We start from the raw sequence: 18,926 nt of genomic DNA, 5'->3' as shown, positions 1-18,926 counted from the left end.
AATAGATTTAAAAAGTAAGACTACCTACTTAATAACTAGCAAGTAGCTGTCGCTATGAATGCCCCGCCGATAGCAGATATTAGCCCAGAGGAACTTAGCCATGAAGAGAGCAAGGGAATCATAATCAGACTATAAATTGGTGAAGCGAGTCTTCATAAAAAGTGCTCAATGTTACTAGAGCTGTTTAAAGTTAAGAAACACGAACCGATGCATAACGAAAGTGTCAATCCAAAAAAAAACCTGTTAAATCTACACTGTCTGATGCAAAGTGACCTAAATTAAAACCATTACAGGTTTCGCAACATGTTAAGAACTAGAATGATATCAAAGTTGATTTTCTATTCAATCACCAGATAAAAATCACTTTTGAAAACCCAAACATGAGAATGTGTACTGTGAAACTGAAAGTGCTTCCCTCCATAAAGAAACATAATGCAGATTAAAGGTGAATTCCATTAAATTGAATACAATTTCAGTCATTTGATTTGAAATTTAAAAAGTAAGTAACTTTGGACTGGTGGCATACTACTGTAGTTATAATTTATCTATATCATAAAGGTTACTGAAAATTATCTGAAAAACTTTAACAATCTTTATACGTGTTTCTGCAAAAAGTTTTTAGTTAGAATAAAATTTCTTCATGGTTACTAAAGATATGAATTTGCTCTAAAGATATGCTCTCAAAATTGGCAGTTGAATCAGATACTTTTAATAAAGGTATTAATTTTCAGGGATTAAAAATTTCCCGGATTTCACAGCCTTTGTTCTTATTTACGAAAGACTATATTAAAATAAAATCCTAAGAAAATCTGAAAAGGTGCCTCCAGCGAAAATTAGTCACCATGAAAATATTAAAACATCATCTAATCCGACACTGTACACAATTTTTTCTATTGCTGTAATCCACTTCCACTTCCCTGGCAAGCAAGAAAGCGGAGATTCTTCAACGAAAGGACTGTTGATACATAAAAATACCAAAACGTATTTTATCACTTTTTGAAAATAACTTAACGTGGGAAAACACGAAAATAAGTCCTTGCAAAAAGCTTAAATTTTGCGGATAGTGGATGCCCAACCGTGAGTATAAATTAATGGTAGAATAAATTATTATGCGGAATTAATCAATGTGACTGGCTGAAAAATTCCCAAATTTAAATAATGCGAATTAGGGCCTAATTAATTAACTCTGCATTAATTAATCATGCATTAATTTATCCTCGCATAAATTCATACTCTTAAGGTAATTCCTGCGAAATATAAATTGATCCAATTAAAGTAGTGCCAGACTTTGTATTTCAACAAGTGTGTTTGTTTCACTCCCATAAAAACAGATTCATCTTGTCTTCAATCCATATGTTTTGAAAATAAAGGCTAAGGGAATTTCAGATACCGTGTCCCGTTGTAACCACCGTCAACATGGTTAAAAACTTTTCACTTCACAGGTAGGTACAACATTGCGTTTGTATTTTATTGGAAGTCTGGTTCTAAAAACTCAAAAAGTTTGTTCAGTTTTAATTTGAGCAAAGTAGGCTCCTGCGTTCAACATCAACAAGGTACAATGTGCAGTGGTGGTAATAGTAGAGAGAGTGTTCGAGTCTGTTCATAATATGACGCTGAAAATCTTCGGCGTCCATACATATCGAAGTACCTTTCTGGCACAGTGACATAAACAGCATTTTTAAAGTTTCCTAAAGCTTCAACATTCAATATTGGCGTAAAGAATTATTCACAAAATAGCATCAAATACTCCTTAATCCATCGTTTTTCGGCTTTTGTTCCGCTTCTGTTTACATTTTTCTCGCTGATCCCCATGCTCAACCATTTTTTGCTGTAACACTGTGCTTCAAATGTCCACGAGAATATGAATCAGTTCATGTTAGTCATAGTAAATTCTCATTGGCACGTTTTGGCTCAAGGCTTAAAAAATTTCAATTTAATTTCCTTCAAAATGAAGTCACTATATAGGTAAAAACAATATGAATTAACAGTCAATTTCCCTTTTTTCTATGCCTTTATAATATCAGTAGGGTTTTGGTAGAGCAGCGCGCATAACATTGAAGATGTCGTCCATTCTGACAAACGTATAAGGTTTGATCCAATATCAGTAGTTTGATAACTATTCATTTAGTAGCAAAAAATGTCCCTCAAGTAAATCCAGGTGAGCAACTACGTTAAAAAGATACTAACCAAGCAGAAATCTTGTGTGCTGTTTGTTGTTTGTGAAATAAAAGCTTAGATATCTGTGGTGTGGACCACAGATATCTGTAAAGCCCGAAGGGCTAGATTTGCGGCTTTTATCAAAAAGTTAAGCTCATCTTTGGAAGGATTTCCTACCAGAGTCACGTGACTAAAATATGCAATTTCACCGGTTTGAGAGATGTGAAATAGCGTTTGCCGCCTACGTTTTTGATCTCGCGCTCCGAAAACAATTAAAATGCTAGATCCTATCCATCGGCACGAAATTTAAAAAGTCAAATTTTTGCTTCACTTTTTTTTGCTGGAGAAAGCTTAAAGTTGCCTATCTAGCCCTTCGGGCTTAGATATCTGTGGTGTGGACTGGCAGGGCAGACGGGACTTTCGATTTCTCGCTTTCACAAATGCTCTGTGTAAAATGCACGAAAGTTAAAAAAATATCACGAAAAAAATCAAACGAAACAACATGAATCTGAATCATGAACATGGATATTCTGGCGAGCAAGTCCGCTACGTGAAGCAACAAAAGCCCCTGCGGGGCAATAACGCTATCAATTTGTTGTGTTCTACTTTCCATATTTGTTGCCCACAATTACCTATTCCTATTCCAATCACTGACCTTTATATAACCCTGGACCAAGCAATATCTGCCATTTTTGATTGGATTTTTTTTAGAATTGGTACCCAAGGAGAAGCCATTGCAATGCTAAAAATTAACGTCTAACGCCGCTACATCATCAAAAAAATTTGAGGAAAAGTAGACCTAGCGCTCTCGATGCATTTACACCGCTATCGAGTAGTGCCGACATTAGGGTACCAATTTTCAAAAAGCTCCGATCAAAGATTTTGCTTGGCTGGGATTGAGAAGCTTTGTCCAGGGTATATAAAGGTCAGTGATTTCAATACTGGAACCTTTTGTTTAGTCTAGCATTTATAGTATATGTTAATTAATCAATCAATCAATTTTCAATTTATGTCAGTAAAAAATTGCAGACTCAGTCGATTTTATACATGTTTTTGTTTGATGTACGGGGCCCCCCCAGTGGTTTGCGTGAATGCGTGAATGGGCTTTTTTGCTTGCGTGAATGCGTGAAAATTGAAAAAAAATTGCGTGAATGCGTGAATTAAAAAAACTTGCGTGAACGTGAAAATCCATTTTCTATTGCGTGAATGCGTGAATCTGCCCTGTTTTTTACGTGAACTCGGGGAATTTTCCTTTTCACACAGTTTGCAGAACGTGGTACGTTTGTTCGAGATTTTGAGTGCAGCACTCGCCAAAAGTCGAGTGCAAGTATAGTTTAGTCAGGCCTCACCACAAATTTTTAATTCAAAGAAATATTTAATACCCATGATGCAGACTTTTGAGAACCTCATTTCTTGGCAAAATCAGTCTGAAATGGAGTCGTATTTAAGCACATCAGAGTGTGAAAATAGAAATTTTCCACTGTCGGTGCAAACCATGGTTGCGCCTCCCTTAGTCACTATGTTTACGGCCCCTCCACGTTAGGAAATCAAGACGCGAGCCCTAATTAAAATTTTTGTTTGCTCGCTTCGCTCGCAACAAATGTTCGTCCTTTTACTTCATTTTGCAAACTATCAAGCGATCGTACCTCGCCTCTTAACGAATTTAGACTACATTCTTTTTCAACGGTGTTAAAGATAGCATTTTTAGCCAAACGCGAGGTGACAGAAATGCAAAAAATTTCCTCTCTGCGAAAACCATGATGGTTGCACCTCCTTACCCCTTAGCTAAGCATCATGGTGTCACCCTGGAGTTTGTTTGACCTATTTTTTATAATGATTAAGATATTTTTTGTACAAAAATTCGCCTGCGGCGCATATCTTTTCACTTACTATCGCGATACCTTAACTGGAGAAGTTTCACCTTTTCTAAACGACAGTGACATGTTAGAAGAATCAAATATTTTGCGTGATGGCATATGATTTAAAGTTAAAAACTTACGTAGCGCTTTAAGCTAATGTGCATATAATCAGGTGTGTAAAGGAAAAAATCACTACTGAGTTAAGTTTTTCTCAAGTGCATGACCAGATCCGGTCGAAAAATATCTCGAGTGTAGCAGCCTTGCCATTTTGGTTCCACTGGGGGGCCTCGTATACGAGGGCATTCTACCATTTATATATAGTGGATTGTAATGTCTAACGTCTGCCCCACTCTCGACTACTTAACAAAAACAAACGACTTCTCTGATAATTCAGACTCTGCAAACTGGCTTTTCACCCAAATTTGTAGAAATGTTTGACAATTGCCCCGATTTTTCCGAAAATTTCCCCGATTTCCCAAAAAATCGGGTTTGCGTGAATTTCGAGAAAAACTTGCGTGAATGCGTGAATTGCGAAAATTTTTTGCGTGAATGCGTGAATTTAGGGTCCGCTGGGGGGGCCTCATGTACAGAATTTTCAGGTAAAGAGCCAAATGTAAATTTTGGAAATGCCGGAAATATATCATTATTATCATTATTGTTTATATTAATTGAAAAAAATCAGTCATTCACAAATCCCCACTAAATTTAACAAATTCTTCTACGATAGAATTTCTATATGAATAATATGCATCTTTTAGTAAAATACCACATAATCTTTAGAGCCTTCCCACCCGCCAAATCAAATCCGCGCCAAATTTTAGAAAAATTGATCATAATTTCATATTTGTATTTTTTGAGATTGCTAGTTTTAAAGTGGACGTTTTATAAGATTCTTTGTTCTTTCTTGCGTTAAAAAGAAATGTTGGTGTGAACCAGCCACACTGCGGCTATCCACCACACCACTCCCCCGCCTTGCCTAAACACCAGAAAAGTAGTCATTTACCAGAGGAATAAGCGACAAAAAACTTCATTTCTTCTGATTGGTCGTATTTCTGTTTCATAAAAAAACAATTTTTAAGGCGAATCACCGATGGAGTCTTTTTTTAACAGAACAGAAAAGGAAAGTGTTTTGGAAATTCTTCAAGCAAGCAAAGGGCGTTGATTTTGGCAGCAGGGCGGTCTTCAGGGTGTTGCGCCCAATGAAGTATAAGCCCGAAGGGCTAGAAGTCAATCTATCTCCTTGGTAGGATTTGAAGCCAACAAATCCTACCAAAGTTGCGCGTCCTTGAGCGGCTCGCCTGGTTTTTACACAAATGACAGATTGAAACTAAAATTTACCACAAAGTTTCGAAAAAAATATCAATTGTAAACAAAGGAATTGCTAGATTCAATCTGTCGTCAAAAATGTGGCGCTTTTTTTAAGGCTTCACTTTTTCTTGCTTGAGAAAGGTTAGAGATTGAACTGGGGGGGGGGGACAGCTGGGCAAAAGGACTGACGGGTATGTGCAGGTCCTAAGGGTACCTTTTCTAAAATGCTTAAAATGCACTGTGTAAGGGTCGGAAAAACTAGAGATGCACTTTAAGGGTAGAAATTTCAGAGAATTCATGAAAAACCTAGATATTTTGACCAAAAATGCTAGAATTTTGACCATTTTTTGCACGAAAGGGATCGAAAATTTGGGGGAAAATGCACTCTAAGGGTATGATTTTCACTGATTTTTGCTGCACTGTAAGGGTGCAATTTTAAAAGCCAATTTTTGGCCTGCACTACTGTCAGTCCGCAAACCCATTGCCCCCCGGGCATCGTATCGATACAAAAGTGACAAGAGGAAGATTGGTGAACGCTTTTCCTGAAATAAGTAATAGCTATCACACTGTACCGAGTACAATATGGGATATAATTTTTTTGAGTTCATATTTTTCTTCATGAACGAGAAAAATATATCCCACACGGGATCCCACATTGTTCGAGTAAAAGTTTGCTAACTGGTTTATCGTCAATTTATCATAAAATATCAAGAAACTTTTCTCTCTCCATTTGTATCTTTCTCTATGTTTTGTTTCATCTAAACATTTTGAACCAGTCAGATTTTGCTCATATTTTTCATGTTGACGAAAAAACAACAACACATCTCATCTAAGATTTTTTTCCACCCTCCATATTTGAGTTTCGTAAGTCCGCGTTCGTTCTTATTTCAAGAGTAATTTACCTATAATTTGAGTAAATTTTGGCGAAAAAATTACCCTAAGTCCTAACGGCGCATGCCTTGACGTCATCAATCAGATATTTCAAAATTCTGCTTCATAAAACGTCATTCTCACTTGAAGTTGCCCCCGGAATATAAGGTACTGAAAAGTATGGATATTTATCAAATAGAAAAGCAAAGTCGTTTTTTAATTCTCAAATTTCTTAAATTATATATTATATTTATCATAGTCTAATTCTTTAAAAAATAAAGTTATCATTAAAAAAATTTAAGAAATTAAAGCTAAAAACTAAATCTTGAAATACACGAATTAATACTACCATCTCCGATTCAGTTGGGACCGCGCAACGCGTTATGCAGAGTGTTTGAAGTTTGAAAAATTCTCCGGTACTTTTTAAAGTGGTTAAATCAAAGCTTGTTAAAATCGATTTACATCTGGAATGAAAAATTATCCCATCTTAAGAGTGGGCAGACCCTGGAGTGGTAGGGCAAATACTGTATTGAATCTAAAAACAAAAATTAAAATCAATCAAAATAAAAATATAAGAAAAAATAAGTTCTATTCACAAAGTAACAAAAAAAATCAAACAAAACTGCAGAAAAAAAATCTTTAAAAGAGTCAATATTGTAGAAAAATTAAAAATAGGTCCCACCCTCCCAAATTAAAATATTTTCTCCTATCATTAATTGGCTTCAACCTTAAAAACTTGTAAAAAATCTTGTCAATCAAAATGACATTTTGAACTATAAAATACCTATGCTGCTTGGCATTCCATTTCAATTTTGCAGATTCCATTAAATTTCTATAATAAAATTTCCTAAATGAGATCTCATATAAGAGCATGGGTTGTTTTTTTTTTATTTGGCGCACCTTCAAAGATAGCAATAAATCGTCAATTGCATCCTTTAGAGAGCAATTAATCGTTAATCGCACTCTCGAAGAAGCACCAATTTCTTCAAAATTGAATGTTTCACATCGTTCTTTCATCGAACGTGTTGATTTAATTCAAATGTTATTTTGTGAGAAAAAAACACAATAAAAATAGCAAAAAGAAAAACATACAGAGATGAGAGAAAAACCCGGGGGGGGGGGGGTACTTAGGCAAAAATGGGTGCTGGGTATGTGCGTGCCTTAAGGGTAGGGTTTTTCACCCTCCCAAAGTCTCTCTAAGGGTTACCAAAACAACAAAAGTCAAAATCAGTCTCTCTAAGGGTCGGTTTTTTCACAAACTCGGGTCAAAGAAAAGTGAAAAGTCAAAAAAGTGAGAACATTTTTAAAAAAAGTGAGAAAATTTTTCAAAAATTAGAGAAATTTTTCGAAAATTGGAGAAATTCTTTTAAAAATCGAATTTCTTTGGCCCATTATAGAAATTTTTTGTGAAAAAGTCTCTCTAGGGGTTGGGTTTTTCTACACTGAGTCTCTCTAAGGGTCACCTTTTCACCAAAATTCAGTCTCTCTAAGGGTAAGGGTCCAGAGGTCTGGCACGCACATACCCGACACCCATCAATCCTAGTACCCCCCCCCCCCGGGGAGAAAAATAAAGCTTTCAGTGTAATTCCCTTTCATTGTTTTCATGAGGCAGAAAAAAAGTTCTGAAAATCATTGTGCGATTAGCTCGTAATCACACTCGTGATTTTTTGTCTCGAATTTAAAAATTGAAAACAGAAATTAACTGGTGCAACTATTTCCAAATTGCACTCCTTGTCATGTGATTACATATACTAAGCATATAATAGATAAGCATAATCATTAAAAAAGCTGGAAATTCCAAATCAGTCATATGCCATAAAAATTGAATTTAAATTTGACTTTACAATCACGTCTTCAAATGCGCCCAAACCAGAAAAGTGTTTTCTTTACCCACAATACTTTTCTTCCGGTCAATGATCCGTATACCGGCGTCAAGACATTTACGTCCGCACGTCAACACAAGACGTTTACGAGATTCGTCCGGATTACGACTGGTGATCATACGTAAAGGAATAATAGCATCAACAAATTCGTCGTAACAGCGTACGGATAGACGGGGGACCATGTGCCCCATTGCGTCACATACGAGTAGACAACCAGCCGTGGTGCCAACGTATAATTGCTTTTCTACCACGACCAAAGATACGATTTGTGCATCCGGAGCTGAAGAAAATACGTTAGTGGAAAGTTTATTTCAAAGCGTCAATCAGTAAGGTCATAAATTAGCCTGGAAAAAAATTGAAATCATCCAAAGAAAGGGGAAGAGGCTGACAGTAAAGAGATTGTTTCTAATACATGTCTTTAACTTTAGAAGAAGTGCTCAAATTAAAATTTCACTTCAAAAAAGAAGGCTCTTTGTTTGAACTGCTATGGTTTCCGAGATTGCCAAGGTTGAAATAATTTTGCCCAGGAAGCTTTTTGAAAGCATGATCATGTCATCATGCGAACCACTCGGGAAGGGGACTCGTTAGATCTGAAATAAAAAATTTACCCCTCATCGACTTTGACTTCTTTGAGGGTTTAGCAGAATTCACTGAAAATGAAAGAAATATATATATTTTAATTCATCTCTGTCCTTCTTCGCGTATATAAATTGTACTCTGATACAAATCCTACAACAGCCGAAAGACCTTAACTACAGAATCAGTGAAACAACATATTTCCCTTCGTTTTTATTGCCAAGGAAGGAATGGGTCTTTCGTGAAATTTTCTTGTCTAATTATCGGACAGCTTTGGATAATTTTGAATCATTCACCATTTAATCCCTAAGATCATGGATTTATCATAGAACTCTGGATACACAACGAGCTGGTTTTTCATCGATTTCTCATGTTCTAGCCTTGTCCGCAGTAATGACATTATTGTTCACCCTCCTCCATTCACTAATAATTTTTCGTAAATTCTTTTATTGCATTTTTCATTAAAACATAGTCGAACGTGCGCAACGCACTGCGCTCAACTTCAGTGCCTTCAAACTATTCATAGGCCCAATTGTAGAACCCCAGATATTCACCCAAGGAACAAGTGTGCAAAATTTCAGCCAAATCGAACAATTTTTGAAGTCTCCAGGCTGCCCTAAAGTTTTAGCCTCGTTTTGGCGAAATCTCGTCCCCGGGCCCCAAAAATCAAAATTTTTGAAAAATAAAAGAAACACGTCCTCAGATAATCACCCAAGGAACAAGTGTGCAAAATTTCAGCCAAATCGAATAATTTTTGAAGTCTCCAGGCTGCCCCAAAGTTTTAGCCTCGTTTTGGAGAAAAACTCGTCCCCAGGCCCAAAAAATCAAAATTTTTGAAAAATGAAAAAAAAAACAGATATTCACCCAAGGAACAAGTGTGCAAAATTTCAGCCAAATCGAACAATTTTTGAAGTCTCCAGGCTGCCCCAAAGTTTTGGCCTCGTTTTGGTAAAAAACTCGTCCCCAGGCCCAAAAAATCAAAATTTTCAAAAAATGAAAAAAACATCCCCAGATATTCACCCAAGGAACAAGTGTGCCAACTTTCAGCCAAATCCGACCATTTTTGAAGTCTCCAGGCTGCCCCAAAGTTTTAGCCTCGTTTTGGCGAAAAACTCGTCCCCAGGCCCCAAAATTCAAAATTTTTAAAAAATGAAAAAAACACCCCCAGATATTCACCCAAGGAACAAGTGTGTCAAATTTCAGCCAAATCCAAGCATTTTTGAAGTCTCCAGGCTGCCCTAAAGTTTTTGTGACAGACAGACAGACACGCACACGCACACACACACACAGACAGACATTGTCAGATTGTAGCTCAACTGAAGTTGAGAACAGCTATATAATTCCCAAATGAGACTTAAAGATCTCTCAAGAGAGTCAAATGCATCAAATTGATTGCTAATGATATGTCGTTATGACGTTTCAAGCTGTGAGAAAGATGCGACAAACATGCTATGTATAAGAAATTGAATGTTGACACCAGAAAATTTCAAACTTCCACCTCGCCAAAACCACCGTGCCACCGCGTGCCTCCAAAAGATTTCCATATCACTATGAAGCCAAGATACTCCAGTCTAACATATGTCAATCCTAGCTCTTCCCAGGAAAAAATTGGAAAGATATTGCCAATCTTATTTTCAGCGTCATTCTAGGCTTTTTACTCAATTTTTCTTGTTTGATGAAGTTTTTTTCACATTTAATTTCATAAATGTATTCGTTAAGCTTTCTTGCTTTCATTTTCAAAGTTGCATCCGGTAAATATACAAAAACAAGAAGTTACAGGACTTTTTAGAAATGGGATTATTAATCATTTTTCAAAATCAGGGACCTTCGAGCCGCCATGACAGTTGTCCTTTGCGGACAAAGCTAGAACATCAATTGTTTTCTAAAACAATGGAAAGACAATAGTTCGCTCTTCACCGTTTTATTTGATGTTTATCCAGAGCTCTATGATAAATCCATGCTAAGATTTTAGAATCATTCCTTCAGTGATAACAAAACAAGGGGAATATGGTGACTGGGAAAATGATCGGATTTAACGTTGACAAAAAAAGAGAAAGGTAAACTTACAGTCATGCCAAGGAGAATGTTGGCTGACATCCATCGATTCTTCCAAAACTCTTTTGTCGACATTCCAACGAGATATTTTAGTTCCCGGGTACGCCACCACCCACACATGAGCAGATTCCATTGGTTGGGCGGAAGAGGGTGTCTTCAAGCTACCGCCCTGATTATTATTGATGGCTGAATCATAAGTACGAGATGTCTCGATTAAAATGACATTATAGACCTCATTAAAGTCATTATTTTGATTTTCCCCGGTTACCGGCAAAGTTCGCATTTCACGGAGTGTCTTCATTTCCAGAATTGAAATCCGTCCTTTATCTTGACCACACCAAAGCTCAAGCGTAGGTTCCCGAGCTTCTGGTGAAGGACTCCTTGACTTCCCCTGCCTTGGCGAGCTATTGTCTCGCTTTGTAACAGCGATGTCTCCACCACCATCTGCAAATTTGACAACTTCTTGGCTATAACGGCGCAAAGCAAAACTTGTTACGCCAGCCATACAATGAATTTTCAATTGGCTTGTGAAATGTTGTTTTTCTTCCAGTTTCCGTATGACAGTAGTCCGGTCTGCTTTATGAAAAATTTCCACTGCATCGTTCTGAGGGATTGTATTGTTATATTTGGAAATGTTATCATCGAAAGCATGTAGACTGCCATCTGAGAGTGAAACAAAAACAGTACCACAAACAGGAGAATGAAGAATCTTGAGTATGACTCGAAGGTTGAAAAAACCGAAAGCAACCGGTTTATAAGTGAGCGCACAAAACACTTGGATGTGTCCCGCTTCAGTGCCAATCCATACGAAACTACCAACCGAACAGATTTGTACAACACGCTCACGAATCTTGATATTCTGAAAAATGAATGAAGAAAAACAGTCTGAGTTCTTTGAATATCATGTAACCTACAAATTAGTTTCTGTTGTTAATTGCCTCGTGATGCCGAGTGGTAATTTCAGTCCTATCTCGGCAAAGAATTTTTTTCTGCCATTTCAAGTTTGACAAAAGATCTTAACGGACTTGGAAATTTAATAGGTCAATTTTCAGAGACATTCTCATTAATTCATGGTTTAACCCAATGAGGTAGAGCTGAAGGCTAGAGTCGAATCACCTGTGCAGGATTTGAGGCTAAATATTTCCTACGCAATATGCGCATCCCAAGTGGTTGCTGGATTGGAAGTAACATTTACTCCCTTAATTCGAAAATGTAAAGCGCGAAAACAAAGAAAGTACCATGTAGATTCAATTTGTCATCTGAAATGTGGCGCAATTTTAAGGCTTCACTTTTTCTTGCTTGGGAAAGGTTAAAGAGAGGCCGCTAGCCTTTTGCTTGAAGCTCAATGGTTGGACTTAACAAATTTGAAAAAAAGGGATCATTTACTTTCAACCCTCCCTGATTGGAATCTTGATAATTCGAATCCTTCTGCAATTTAATTTAAAGCATTGGTCCCCTGAGCTAAGAAACTGAGGATGTAGAGCCTAGAAAGAAACTGAGGATGTAGAGCCTAGAAAAAAACTTATTGTCGAAGAAAAAAAAGTTAGTGTCGAAGAAAAAAAAAATTGGTGACGAAAAGAAAAGTTGGTTATAGAATTTGGTAATTTGACGCCCCATATGAAAGAGCTGATTCATAATTCTGAGAAAAGTTCTTCCGTTGAACTAATTAATAAAAGCTATAGTTCTCATCGATAGAATGCCATTTCATTATCAAAATTTTTTTATCTTGAGAAAATAAATATCGGTCGATTTAGCGAATTTAATACCACTAATTAGTTCTAATTAATCTGCTTATCTCGCTTAGCATTTCGAATCGAACTTCCAGCGCAAGTTGGTTTTTTTATTTTGCTCACTAGCCAAGATTAGGAGATGTAGTTTGTAATCAGATTTTTCTTAGACCAAAAGATACAGATATTTAGCCAAGGTTCGAAGCTAATAGTCAAGGTTTTGACTTTAAAAAGATGTTGCAAAAAAACTCGGTCAATAAGGTAAGATAAGGTTGCTAAGATTTTAATCACAACACAAATGTGGGCTATTCTAATATGAAGTGAATGGAGTGTTTTATTGGATTAAGGGGTGGTTATGAAGACAATGTTATCAAAAAAGGTATGTAAAAGATTCTTTAAGCAGGAAAAATAAGTAAATAAAGCAGGAAAATGGCGAATCTAGTGCAGAGAACTGATTTCACGACTCATGTATTCATTGCAGAGGAAACATATGGCCTGAAACGACCGAAAGTTAAGGGTGTCGAATTGTTTTACTAGCGGAAATTCTGGTTAATGATAACGTTATTTCATTTGGCATTTTGGCATACTTTCGCGAAAGTTTCTGCCAGGTAAGAAATTAAACAAGAAATTCGCGAAAGTCAATTTCGCGAAAAATGAAATTTTCCTAAAAATCGCGAAAGTTTTTCCAAGTTTTAAAAGCTGAAAAGAGTCGATATTATTGATATTATCGCAGTGAATAGGATTCGGAATAAGAGGAAGAAGTGCAAACAGTTTCATTTTTCATTTATCACTCGTTCGATTGAAGAAAAAAATGAGATATAAGATAATTTTTCATTCACTTTCCCTAGCCACCCGCGAAAGTTATTGCTACAAAAATTGAACATTCACAAAAAACCGCGAAAGTTTCTTCCATAAATTTTCTTCAAAAAGTAAAAATCGCGAAACTTAAATTCGCGAAATTTCGCGACTTTTCGGTCTCGCGAAACTTTCTGCCCGCAAAAGTTTCTGCCCTTAAAGTAGCCATTTTAGTACAAAAACAGCTATCTATTTTTGAAAGAAAGCATGCTCCTATTGGAGAGAGTCAACAATCAAATTTTAGTTTCTTACATTTTCGGAGATTGAAATTCAACGGAAAAACTATGTACTAGATTGATAGGACGCCTACATATTACGAGAGCTATTCTTCTTTTCTTTCAATTTTTCCACCCTTATCCTCGTGTTTCATACAAACTCCGATATGCCTCATTTCCCCTTTGTGACGGGTTTCGTCGGCACACATGGCACCTACCGATTTCTGAACATCGCTAAGCAGGTCGCTACCATGATAGGAGAAGGTAAGTTTTCAAAATATTTATTTAATTCATTGCTTCTCAATAAATTGGAAAAACTGCGGTAGATAAGAACCATCTCGCAGCCATTGTTTGTCTAAGTATATAGCTAGACTGGAGTCGTTTATAATGCGTGTAATACTAATAATACCAATACTAATAACAATAATACGGGATTTAGTTTGTATAAACTAAAATTGTTCAATTCATTACTTTTTGCTTTATTTCTACTATGTATAAATTAGTCGTCTAGCTTACTAGACTAAATTATAGCAATTGATAGTCAGGTCAAACAAGTAACACAGCGCCCACATTTTGATGATAAAGGAATATCAGTCGATTTGAGATCTTTAGGTTGTTTATTTCTCCCATAGTCGTAAGCGTAACCTCGGATTATTTTTGTTTAACCCTTTAAGTGCCACGGTCATTTTTTTTCTAAGTTTTTTAAAGAAAATCGCTAGTTCAAACTTTAAAGGCTTATATCTCCGGATCTACAAGGAGTTAGAAGCTCGTTTATAGTTCGTTGGATAGCTTAGAGTCTCCTCTTTCTTTTAGGATCCTATTTCTTCGGCACAACCCGATTAAGGTAGGGAGGGTTGGGCACTGGTAAAGGAGGGGGTAGGTTAGAGGAATTAAAGCAGTCAGGCCCGCTCCTGATACTGCCTGATAGAAAGGTGCCCAATTGTAAAACTTCAAATCAATTCGCTAGAGGACAGAATCAAGTAAAGCAGACCAAATTTGGAAGTTCTAGGATCACTCGTTGACCAAAAAAGGTCAAAAAACGGTCAAAATTATAAAAAAGTGGATTTTTTTTCAAATTTTTGCTTTTTTTTTAACTTTTTGGCTTCAAATCTCGCTGGAAAGACTCACTTTTTTTCGACCATGAAGCCCAATCCAATTCTTACGAGTTAGACCAAAAATGATGATTTCTAACTCAAACTGGGCATTACAGGAGGGTTTCGCCCTCCTACATAGCCCATGTCTGATATATACGACATTGGCACTTGAAGGGTTAAACATCTTCCTAAGTTGAGATATTCAAGTTAAAAGTTTTAGACTTTCGACGTAAGAACCGTATAAAAATACACTTTATAAATAAATAAAATAATAAATTTTTCAAATCTTCATATCCCAACTTTGGAAAACAATACACGGGTTTCGAATTAAATTTTTGCTTAGCTTTAGCTTTGATCCCATGTAAATTTGCACGAAAAATATCAAGTAAACAGAACGAAAATTGGCCGTGTATCAAGCAATTTTAGCTCATTTTTCCATTTTGACAGACTTTATGGGTCATTATGAAAACAAAAAACATTAAAATAAAAAGTCAATCGTTTAATCATATTTCTTTTATTGAATTTAAAATAGAAAAACATCTTTTGAATGAACACCTGGCTTTCAAAAGAGAAGAAAGGAAATCTATCAACCTTTTATAAGGCATTTCCCCTTATCGCTCCTTTTATTTACTTGATTTTTTCTCTCGCGCGAGATTTAATTCGAAACCCGTGTATTAAACCAAATAAGTTTGAAGGTTTAACTCAGGGACCGTGAAAGGATTTCACAAGCCAAAAATCTCAAACAATCTGATTAAACCTTCGAAATAAAAATTGTTAAACGCGCAACAACAATATCTTCCGAGGTAATAAGAAAGGGCCTTTGGTATAACCCTACTAAACTTACGTTAACGTGCGTGTATCTCCCATCGTGATACGAAAACACGGTTATGAAACCTTCTTTGCGTGCAGCCACGGCAGCACCAAAACCACGGTAACCACAGAACCACAAGTGTGAACCAACCACACTGCGGCTATCCACCACACCACTATCGATACGACTTTGATTAGTTGTAGTTACGCACTGAAAATTGAAGTCCTCAGCCAATCCTAAACACCAGAAAAGTTTTAATTTACCAGAGGAATAAACGACAAATAAATTAATCAATTATTCCATGTTTCAGATACATTCATTTCTTCTGATTGATCCTATTTCTGTTTCATAAAAAAAGCAAATTTAAGGCGAATCTCCAATACACAGGTTGCAAAATTAAAGTCTGAAGACAAATCACGCCTTTACTCGGAAATTTTTATCTGCTTGTTACATGAAATTTATTTCTGACTCGATCGAATTTATTGACACTAATAAAGTTTTCAGCTGTAAGTTGTAAAGCAAGTAACATGGGAATAGAATCACGTGAACTTTTTCGAGTAATCACATGTTTTGACTGCATTGATATAATCTAGCAACCCGTGTATTGAGTCTTTTTTTAGCAGAGCAGAAAAATAAATTGTTTTGTTTTGATCTGCATTACCGATTGTATCAGCAAGTTTTGGAAATTCTTCAAGCGAGCAAAGGGCGTTGATTTCCGCAGCGCTAGGGCGGTCTTCAGGGTGTTGAGCCCAACATCGATACAAAAGTGACAAGAGGAGGACTGGAGAACGTTTTTCCTGAAGTAAAATAACAATAATTGGGTGAAATGTACAATTCACAGAGTGGGGTTGGATGTGAATTACATTTAACCCTTTAAGTGCCGATGTCGTATATATACGACATGGGCTATATAGGAGGGCGAAGCCCTCCTGTAATGCCCAGTTTGAGTTAGAAATCGTTATTTTTGGTCGAACTCGTAGGAATTAGATTGTCCTTTATGGTCAAGCAAAAAAAAATTCAAAAGTGAGTCTTTCCAGCGAAATTTTAAGCAAAAAAGTCAAAAAAATGCAAAAAATTGACAAAAATTCACTTTTTTGAGATTCTGACCGTTTTTTGACTATTTTTGGTCAACGAGTGATCCAAGAACCTCCAAATTTGGCCCTGTTTTACTTTATTCTGTCTTCTAGTGAATTGATTTGAAGTTTTACCACTGGGCACCTTCCATCAGTTCAGTCAGGTCCGCGCAGCGGGCCTGACTGCTTTAATTCCCTAACCTACCCCCCCCCTTGGCCGCCGCCCACCACGCCCTTCCTAAATCGGGCGGCGCCGAAGGCGCCCAAAAGAAAGAAGAGACTCTAAGCTATCCAACGAGCTATATACGAGCTTCTAATTCCTTCTAGATCAGGAGATATAAGCCCTTAAAGTTTGAACTAGCGATTTTTTAAAAAAAACTTAGAAAAAAGGACCCTGGCACTCAAAGGGTTAAAAGAATTATTTAACACCTGTTTGAACTGTTTGAAAGAGTCAAGAACATCAAAGATTATAGAGGCAGTAAATCAACTCGATTAAACCATTCACATGAATTTAAATGTTGAATTTATATATTCACTGAGTTTAACAAACTCTTTCAGCTCTTTCACATAACTTTTATCGTAAATTTGTTCGGCAAGATATTATTATGAAAAAAGCGACATTACCTTTGAAGTGAGTCTTGGTCTTTTCCCATTTTGCATGTATATTTGTGCAAGACGCGCTTTATCATTTGCAACATCGCTAAACGGGTGATGGAGCGCGATAAGCTCATAAATAAGCGAACCAAATGAGAAACAATCAACCTTTATAAAGAAACGTTCGATAAAAATGACACTTAAAGGCACTTTCATAATAATTTGAATTACATGTTTTTTCTTTTATAAGCATAACGTTTATAAGCATATGCAGGCTCAGTTTTGGGTACCTAAACAATGGCTCTATTGTTTGAGAACAATAGAATGCTAAGCATAATGCGAGCCTGATGTAGGGGCAGACACTTGCTTATAAAAAAAAAACATGTATATTATCAGCCAAAAATACCGTTTTACCTCGAATAAAGCTTTAATAAACACCCAGGACGTCTATTTGAAAAGGCGATTATTCAAGCGGGCGTTTATTCAACCAGGCGTTTATTCAAGCGGGCGTTTATTTGAGGAGGTGTTTATTTGAGGAGATACGGTGTACTCTTTAAAAATAAAGACGACGAAAGCTAGTTCACATATCAATTATCTATACGTTTTTTAATAACAATCAGTAAATTTTGCCCTATATAAGTTGTTCTTATTGGTAGATTCAGGCAGATTAGTTCTTTTACTTAAAAAAGTGATGAAAAGGGGTTCGGTTGTTCTCCTCAGTAAACCTTAAAGATTGAGGTTAGAATTTTCTCATAGAAAAGCATAGATTATATCATACCTTATCCGTGTAGCTTTCTTTACCAGTGTACCGTAAAATTTCTGGTGCCATAAAACCTGGTGTTCCCAGAAACCCTTTGATTCCACCGAGTGAGACAGACCGACTGATTCCGTAGTCTGTGAGCTTGAGTAGGACCTGATGATGTATCGGGTCTACAAGGTTGGGTCCTGGAAACGCCAGAACGAGGACGTTCTCTGCTTTCAAGTCACGGTAAATGATGTGATGACGGTGTAGATATTTTAATGCCGAACTGATCTGAAAATTTGAGAGGAAATTACCAAGAATTGTATGTAATCTACCTAAACCTTTAGGTTATTCGTTAGGGAAGGTCGTAGAAAGAATTTAAATGCAAGGTGTAATGTTCAAGTATGTATAAATCAATTCACCAAGAGTGCTCAATGGTTGCATGCATAACACAACCAGGGCGAAATCATACGATTTTAAGGTGTAATGTCCAGCAAACTCTGCTGCTACTTTAGGCATACCAACTTTCGCGAGCATAAACTTTTGCAAAAGAATTTTTCCCGAGCATAAACTTTCGCGAAATGGCCATTCCTAGAATTTTTAAATACATTTACTTTCGCGAAATGGACCAAAATTCGCGAAAATCGCGAAAGTTTCTGCTAGCGAAAGTTTGTACGCCTAAAGTAAATGTATTTGGACGTTTTAAGAAATCGAATGGACCAACACAGTTTTGTACCTGTTGTAGAGATTTTTGTATAGTGAAGGGATGTATCCTTTTTCCAACACGTCTGTATTCTTTGTATCGATCATCAACGGCGCCCATTGGTGCAAGTTCCAGCAACATTGCGAAAGGTGAGACAGAGACTCCATAAAAACGAATGATATTGACGTGGTTGATGTTGCCGAGGATGGAAAGTTCTTGACGGACGTTTCTGAAAAAAGAAGACAAAAGAGAGGCTCTATCTTACAATTCCTGCATTACTAAAAATAGACAAAAAGAACGACAAATTTCATAAAAAACGACAAAAAAGAACGACAAAGAACGGCAAATTTCATATTTTGTCGTCCACAACCCCGACTGTACCACCCCTAGCGATTCATTTCTCT

The 18,926-nt window shown here is 36.6% G+C and overlaps 1 protein-coding gene across 2 annotated transcripts in view; it reads right to left on the bottom strand.

The window, feature by feature from the left end:
• Positions 1-7,943: 7,943 nt before the first annotated feature.
• Positions 7,944-18,926, bottom strand: part of LOC136799965 (leucine-rich repeat serine/threonine-protein kinase 1-like) — a 43,586-nt gene continuing 32,603 nt past the window's right edge. Inside the window, exons 24-31 of one of the 2 annotated variants that reach the window (XM_067056584.1) lie at positions 18,556-18,751; positions 17,856-18,110; positions 17,108-17,245; positions 16,072-16,207; positions 15,444-15,646; positions 10,721-11,567; positions 8,686-8,727; positions 7,944-8,357 (exon numbers count right to left, since the gene is read on the bottom strand). In XM_067056584.1, coding sequence (XP_066912685.1) covers positions 8,041-8,357; positions 8,686-8,727; positions 10,721-11,567; positions 15,444-15,646; positions 16,072-16,207; positions 17,108-17,245; positions 17,856-18,110; positions 18,556-18,751 — 2,134 coding nt within the window. In that variant the 3' untranslated portion in view covers positions 7,944-8,040. The remainder of the gene's footprint in view (positions 8,358-8,685; positions 8,728-10,720; positions 11,568-15,443; positions 15,647-16,071; positions 16,208-17,107; positions 17,246-17,855; positions 18,111-18,555; positions 18,752-18,926) is intronic. The other variant, XM_067056585.1, reaches the window with a different exon arrangement.

Source organism: Clytia hemisphaerica, unplaced genomic scaffold, assembly GCF_902728285.1.
Source record: "Clytia hemisphaerica strain Z4C2 unplaced genomic scaffold, Clytia hemisphaerica genome assembly, whole genome shotgun sequence".
In the NCBI taxonomy this organism is placed as follows: Eukaryota; Metazoa; Cnidaria; class Hydrozoa; order Leptothecata; family Clytiidae; genus Clytia; species Clytia hemisphaerica.
This window is presented reverse-complemented; position numbering and strand designations above follow the sequence as displayed.